The 7,942-nt window shown below is 33.2% G+C and overlaps 1 protein-coding gene across 4 annotated transcripts; it reads right to left on the bottom strand.

Moving 5' to 3' along the window:
- Positions 1-324: 324 nt before the first annotated feature.
- Positions 325-6,729, bottom strand: LOC11414561 (putative disease resistance protein RGA1). Of its 4 annotated transcripts, none has more exons than XM_024775419.2 (7): positions 3,425-6,729; positions 2,887-2,984; positions 2,280-2,435; positions 1,838-2,117; positions 1,409-1,542; positions 1,193-1,309; positions 325-946 (listed from the first exon to the last, which is right to left on the bottom strand). In XM_024775419.2, the coding sequence occupies exon 1, from the start codon at positions 6,485-6,487 to the stop codon at positions 3,452-3,454; it is 3,036 nt and encodes a 1,011-aa protein (XP_024631187.1). In that variant the 5' UTR covers positions 6,488-6,729; the 3' UTR covers positions 325-946; positions 1,193-1,309; positions 1,409-1,542; positions 1,838-2,117; positions 2,280-2,435; positions 2,887-2,984; positions 3,425-3,451. The 4 variants fall into 4 exon arrangements, with proteins under 4 accessions (XP_024631187.1, XP_024631189.1, XP_003589381.1 ...); XM_024775421.2 differs by having other exon boundaries at positions 1,193-1,299; XM_003589333.4 differs by having other exon boundaries at positions 1,193-1,542.
- Between the last annotated feature and the right edge of the window lie 1,213 nt (positions 6,730-7,942).

Raw genomic sequence — 7,942 nt, 5'->3', positions numbered from 1 at the left:
AATTTTATTATTAGGTCCAAATTTTCATTAATATAATCTTGAAAATTTGGCTTTTAGCAAAATTCATATTTAATTCATTACGTGTTAAAAAACTAAAGAAATTTACAAAAGAGTGTCTTACGATGTTATGAACATGTATGTAAAAAATCTTTTAAAAATTTAGAAGTCTAAGCATAATTAAACAAATTTTAATTTAACGGGGACTAAAAACACTAACTTAAAATTTTGTAGAAACTAAAAAGTAATATGGGCCAAAAACTTAATTAAGGCTTAAGAATATAATTGATTTGTTCAAAAGGTTAAGAACAAATTTAGTTGTGATTGTTTAAACAAGGCATTACATTTCATTTGTAGAATTTGATATACCAAAACATACATCAAATTTGATATTTGACAAAATACTTGGAGGTTTCACAAAAAGTAAGTCTCGAATCATATACATAATGAATATGATTGGAATTTGTGTTACAAAAATCATCTAAAAGTAAGTTTCACAAAAAGAAAAGGTATTGTTGCTGATGATTCCATTGTGAAAATCGCACCTGAGAGGATCCATTTCCTTTGGCCGATTTAAGTGAGTATGTTTATGTTTTCCCAATGAGATAAAAATTTCATCGAATTTAATTCATGTTGTTAACTTATTATTGATCAAGTCTTATCCATTTCAATCAATAAATCAATATAATTCAGTTGGTATTCTATCTCCTGTGATATAAGTTCCATCAAGAACTGCTTGGCCAATCCATTATCACGCAATTGTAGGCTTCAGAAAAATGTAGCAGTCTCGAATCCAAAAAACATAATATATCACCATTGTCTACTTGCTCTCCTTTGATGCCAACCATATCAGTTTTATAGTTTCCTGTCCTTCATTTCATGGACAGTTTGTTACTGTCACTGCCTTCTTTGGAGATTCATTGTTCATGCTTGTCACAATTTCCCTTACCTGTATAACCAAAAATACATTCATTTCCATTATCAAATCTTACAATACATCTACAAGATACTTATTTTTTTTTCCCCTTTTCCATAAGGAAGGATATTTAAATATGTTTGGTGAAAAATGATTTGTGAAGGTAATTAACATTATAAAGTCCTGAAAACCAACCCCAACCACAAGGAGGTGGAAAGAGGATGCAACTCAATGAAAGCACTTGAAAAATTAAATCACTAAGATTTGAACTTTGCTTACCTTGAAACCAACTATAACTAGAAAAGGTGTATCAGCCAAAGGAAACTGAAAACTTCACTCCTAGAATATGCTTGACAACATCACCAATTTTGGCTATTGATGTTTCCCTTGATTGAACTTAAAATATCTCATGAATATTTTCATGAATAATAAACTATAAATTCATGATGAAATCAAGAAATCTATGTTAAAGTATTAGGAATTGGAGATCCATACCATATCAATTTCAGCATCAATGGAAGTAGAGACACGATAATGATCATCTGACTCATTGCAAACTTGTACATCATTCATGTTGCTGGACATATTTGATTCATGAATATGGAGTTCTTCAAGGGATAAGTGCCCTCCTAGTCAATGTCACAAATTACATTAGGAAAAGAAAACCAAGTTACATGCATGTTCAATGATGTGTGTTTTTCTATTTTGTGTGTATCTTGAAGCTATTACAAGTATCCATCATTTTTTGGCAGAAAGATCAAATGACATTAATACACTATTAATATAATGACAAATGATAAAACCATTTAAATTTAAATATTTCTTAATTATGATATGCCAATATTCAATAGTTATTGTTTTAAATAGATGATATTTTTTTACAAAAATCAATCACAAATGACACCTGAGCATAGCCTAATTTACCTTTATGTGATTTACCATTTGGACCATCCATGGAAAGCTGGATATTTTGAGACATGTAGTCAAGAGGACCTTCACCAAACATGGAAGATTGAAGTTTCAACAAAAAGCAGAATCAGCAACTTCCATTCATAAAAACTTTGCACAGGGCTCAATCAGCAATCATAAAAACTTTCATAGGGCTCTTGCTTTCTGGCAAAACAGTGGACTTAACATGAACTCGTAATCGGAAAGCGGGACATTCTCGCAGAAGTCAGCAACATCCATTCATTCCACAACATATCTGACACAAGCATAATGAAATAACACGAGTGTCCTAGATTAGCATTATGAAATACAATGGCACCTAGATTGTAGCTTGAACAAAGAAAATATTATTGGTAACATTAAGCAAGTGATTAATGCAGATAGAAATTTAAATTAGAAACTTTAGAAACTATCATACCACTTCTCCATTCTTCAAACTTGACCAATGCTCTATCTCTGCCGTGACGGTTCTCCCACTCGAGCTTCGCATAGTGAATCAATATTTCACCATCATTAGGATTATCTTGAGTAGCACAATGAAAATATTCCTCTGTATTTGAAGCTCCCCCTTATACTATCAGCAAATGTCAAAAATTAGAAATCAGCATCTGAGAAGAACTATAAGAAACATCAAGATTAAAAACAGTAGTTCTTCTAAAAACAACATTCAATTCTTCTATAAAAAAAAATTGTCCTTGACTCTTGGATAGAAAGTGAAAGTTGAGCAACATATGCGTGAGATGATCTATATAACTTATGTCTTAAATTTTCGTGATCATCCCTGGGTCCCCTCATGACACAACAACTCCTAGTGGTTGTTAAAAGTTATCTTATCTCTATTCTCTACTTTGTTTTGAAAATTTAAATGTTATAGTAAACCAATATGTTTTTACTAATTCTACTAAAATCTAAACGATTAATAATAAACTAAAATCTAAACGATTAAAACCACTTTCATCAATACCATTTGAAACAATTGATTCAAAATAATAAACAAAATCCCTGAAAAAAAGCAAAGAACTCACTTGTAAAAACTCTGCATATTTCGAATGACCAGTAAAAGATCTTCCATTTACTCTGGTGCTCATTCTTTAGAAAGGGTTCCAAAGAACTCAGCTAAAACCTGGAAAAATCACTCCATAATGAGAATATGTAACAAATATTGAATGAAAGTAAACTATAACGTTGTACAAGAAACATACAATATACTTTAAGAAATTGTTTCGACTAGAAATTACATTTAGTTTATAAATATGAATAATATAGAAAAGGTATATTTGATTATTTATTTATTTTTTTCATTTAAGATTGCAGGGATAAAATTGAGATAAAAAGTGAAAAGTTATAAGCTTAAGCTACTTGAACTTACTTATCAAATAACACAATAAGCTCATAAAAATAAACTATAAGCTCGTGAGAAAATGACAGTTACGAAATATGTTTTTTTTAGTCATATGAACTTATAAGTTAATAAAATATAAACCACAAGCTCAAATATGTGTCTTACCAAACAGACCTAAAAGAAACACAATCAAAAGGATGGAGGGAGAATAAAGAGCCTACCTGTTCAAACATCTCTGCTTCTTCATTCTAACTAATGTCAAGTTTTGAAATATGCGCTATCTTGTTCCAGTCTTCCCCTGTTCCCTTCTTGCATAGCTCCGTCAATATTGGGCATCCAGCAATATTCAACAAATCAAGTGCAGTGAGGTGTCTAATACCATCTGGCAAGCATTTTAATTTTTTACAACAATAAATCCTCATGGATTGTAGTGATTGCAAACCTCCCCATATTTTCTCTGGTAAATACTCAAGCTCATCGCAAAAAGCGATATTCAGATGCTCCAAAACTAGGTTGAAGGGTTCATTTGGTAACTCCTTCAAATTTCGGTAACCCAGTAGAGTTAGAGATTGGAGACAAGTAAGGTTTCCAAACATCTCCTTTGGGAAGGATGTTATTCCTTCGCCTCCATCAAGTGTAAGGGTGGTAAGACAATACAAGCTAGAGATTGACTTCAGCAACTCATTAGTACATTTCCGTACTCTCAGGTCTTTAACAGATGGAAGACACGGAAGTTCAAGTTTAGGGCAATTGTTGATGTTCAAAATAGAAAGACAAGGAAACATCTCCTTTTTTTCCACTTTCAACAACCCCTCTAAGTTTGGTAAGTCATCAATTATAAGTACCTCAAGAGATGGGAAAATTCTCACTTCCAAACCATTGTGAAATTCATCATCATCCAAGTATTTCACAGACACCAAGGTTATTTGAAGTGTTTTTAGAGATGGTAGTTTACCAAGTGATGAAAACCGTTCACAGTGCATGCAACCCTTAATTTCAAGAGTAACTAAATTACCAAGAGTTCTGATCCAACTTGGGAAGCATAAACCTTTGTAAAAATCTATTTTCAAGCTCTTGAGATTTGTGTGAGGTTGAAGCACTTCAAGTACTTGATCGTCACTAATAATAGTGGTCTTAACAGATGAATCATTGTGCAACCATGACAAGCATAATTCATCGAGGTCTTTTTTACCCATCAAGTTGGCTTCTTGAGCTTCAGATAAACTACCGACATTTGGTAAGCCTCTGATCTCCAGCTTTCCTCCTAAGTTTAGATCACGTAACTCCGCTAAGCTATGTCCTTTCTCGGAATTTACAATATAAACACTTAATGTTCTTAAGCAAGATAATTTTCCAACATGACGAAACATGCGAGACAACAAATGACAATCTTCAATGACTAAATGTCTAAGATTTTGTAAGCAAGACAAGTGTTCCGGAAGACAACTCAGGTTGGAAAAATCTTTCAATTTCAAGATTTTCAACTTTTGTAAGCTATAAATTGAGTCGGGGAAGGTTTCTATGTCAAAATTGTGAAGCTCTAAATACCTCAAATGAATTAAACTACCAAGTAATGATAACTCTAAAGTGCTTGTTTTCAAAACGCGAAGGGTGTACTTTACTGGTAAGAAATTGTCATACTTCTCAAAATAATAAGCTAGTTGATACAATGTTCGCAACGATTCCACTTTTGTGAAGGAAACCTCTTCTAATGATACTGGATGCGGAGAGATGAAACTAATATGATGGGTGCTTTTTGACATATTTGTCAAACATTCATTCTCTAAAACCATACATTCTTGCACCACTACTGATCGAGCAAGATCATGGATGAGATCATGCATTTTGAAAGAAATGTCTCTTGAATCATCATCCATATGAATGTCTTGAAAGAAAGACTTTTGGCACAATTCATTCCAAATCATGTTGCCAACATCTTCAACCTCCAAATTTTTTCTAGATGAAATAAATTCATTAGCCATCCAAAGATGAATCAATTCTTCCTTCATGATTTTTGTATCTTTAGGAAATATAGCACAAAAAGCGAAACATTGTTTTAAGGTTGGTGATAAATGAAAGTAGCTCAATCTCAGAGCTGGCAAAGTAGAATTCTCATGCGGTAAATCCCAAAGCTCGCTCTCTTTAATTTCAAACCATTCCTTTTCTTCACTCCTTGAGTGCATTAGACACCCCAATGCTTGTGCTGCAAGAGGCAATCCCGCACATTTTTTTACTATCTCCTTGCCTATTGCCACAAGCTCTGCACTCTCTTCTCTATCATGTCCAAATGCATATTGTTTGAACAATAACCAACATTCATCATCAGAGAGAACTGACAAAGAACGAGTTGAGCATGTTCCCATGATTGATGCAACCTCCATATCACGAGTAGACACTAAAACGGAAGTACCTTTCGATCCACCAGACAACACAGATTTCAATTTATTCCATTTCTCATGGTCTAGTCCAAATTCAAATTCTTGACTTTTTATCCAAACATCGTCCAAAACCAGCAAACGTCTTTTTCCTTGCAACATTTCTTGCACCTTTCTTTGTATTACATCTAAACCCATTGCATCACACTTCTGTTTTGTCATGGATTCTATAATGGAACACAAAATCCCCTTGACCGAGAATACCTCTGAAACACAAACCCAAATTTTTGTTTTGAAATTGTGACTCACCCTATCATCGTTGTAGACCAATTGAGCAAGAGTTGTTTTTCCAACACCACCTAAACCAACAATTGGATAGACGGAAAGGAAGTCCGAGTCCCTCGCTTGGGTGAGAAGAAACTCAACAATCCTCTCTTTATCATCTTCTCGTCCAAACACCTTTGGTTCGGCAATAATGGAGCTGGTTTGGCGCCAGTCAGCCACTTCAATTGGTTTTTCTGTAACAACAATACCTTCTCGTAAAAGAAACTTGTTCTTATTTTCAGCAATTTGGTTGAGTCTGCTTGCAATCTCTTTCAACCTAGTGCCTAAATCACGTCGAAACATGACGTTCTTTAGTTTGAAACCCTTGAGTCGACTGGATTTGATTAAACACTCATCAAGGATATCATCAAGCACATACACCGCATCTTTGAGTTGCTGCAACCATATTTGAATAGATCGGTCAGTTAATTGCTTCTTTTCAGCGTCTTGAAGAACAGCCTTGATCAGTTCTAAGGTTCTTGATAGCTTTTGAGCCTTTGACTTGATTCCAAATAGAGTTGAAAATTCGTTTTGAACCAGAGACATCAGGTTGTGAAACACAACACCAAGTAAAGCCTCGGCCATTTCAATGACTAGAATTAGCAGAATACAGTATAATGCTAGAAAGTTGAAAGGTAATAAAAAATGAAATACTTATTCAATTTAAACATCATTCTCACTCTAAAATCACCTTCTTTCCACGAAGTTAACTAATCCCTACCCTTGAAAGTTCCACTATAAAAGTTATTTAAGGAAGTGGTTGATCAGTTTGTTTGTTCTTAGCGTTGTTTTTTTCAATAAAATTGTTAGCGTACAACTTTTGATGCTTTTTGGATTAAGCCTTAATAGCCCCCCTAACTTTTTCAAAGTTGTTATTTTAGCCGCCTAAGAAAAAAAACTACAAAACCGCCCCTAAATTTTGCAATTGTAGTAGTTTTGGCCTCCCAAGCCAAAAAAAAAATAAAAAAAAAACATGTGGCACCTCACTTAGGGTGCCATGTCAGCGTAGACCGAGTCAAAATTAGCTTTGGGGGCAAAAATTGCCACAAGTGCAAAACTTAGCGGGCGGTTTTGTAGTTTTTTTTCTTAGGGGGGCCAAAATCGCAACTTTTGGAAAGTTAAGGGGTTAAAACTGCTATTAAACCTTGGATTAATGAATACTTTTTTTGACAGGTTGGAAGGGACATTTTTAAAGCATAAATAGTTGTCTAAAACAAGTAGTATTTTTTTTATTTCTTAATGTAGACGGCCATATGGATCTAGATTTCTTATGTTATTTCTTGTGCTTAATGTAGACGGCCCTATCACAGTTCTCTTTTTTTAATAATAAAATATTAGTAATTAGATTAATTTTTTCTCCTTTATTTAGGTTTAAATCCAAAACCTCTAACTCCTTTTTTTTTTTTTAGCTCAAACCAATTGAGCTACCAAACTTCCTTATCACAACTCTTGTCATGACTTATAATGGGAAGTAAGTGTAGATGTGTAATTGCTGGGAAGTCAGGTTAAAAAAATTTAGATGATAAACAATTTAACTTAATTGTATCTTTGTGTTTAAAAAATAGTTTATATCGAAACTTTTAGATGATAAACACAGTAGTTTATTTAAAAACAAAATGTCATCTTCCTGAACTACATAAATACTAATATGAAACATTACTTCCATTTCACATTCTAAGTAGTCTCTTATCATGAATGTAAAGGTAAAATTGCTTCTGAGAATACAACAACGGTTTTTATCAAAAAAAAAAAAAAAAGAGGTATCAAAAAATTGTTTACTATGTTCATTTTAAGAATCTTGCGGCTTAGTTCGACCAGAAAAAAAAGAACCTTGCAGATTTAACTTGAACAAATACTAGTTTAATTACCAAGATCATGAGTAATCAAGTGTTAGTAAAGAAATATTCACACAAAATACCATTGGCTGCCCAGTTATAACTAAAATCAATACACTAGAGGCTTAGTATATTCATGTTATGATCTTAACTTTGCTTAGCTGTTATATTTTCAAAATCCAAAACTGGACTCAACCTTATATTG

Source organism: Medicago truncatula, chromosome 1 (assembly GCF_003473485.1).
Source record: "Medicago truncatula cultivar Jemalong A17 chromosome 1, MtrunA17r5.0-ANR, whole genome shotgun sequence".
In the NCBI taxonomy this organism is placed as follows: domain Eukaryota; kingdom Viridiplantae; phylum Streptophyta; class Magnoliopsida; order Fabales; family Fabaceae; genus Medicago; species Medicago truncatula.
Note: the sequence above shows the minus strand (reverse complement) of the source record. Positions and strands in the feature narration are given on the sequence as shown.

Bases quoted from the DNA above. Each gene is read 5' to 3' on its own strand.
- LOC11414561 (XM_003589333.4), bottom strand. From the start codon at position 6,487: ATGGCCGAGGCTTTACTTGGTGTTGTGTTTCACAACCTGATGTCTCTG.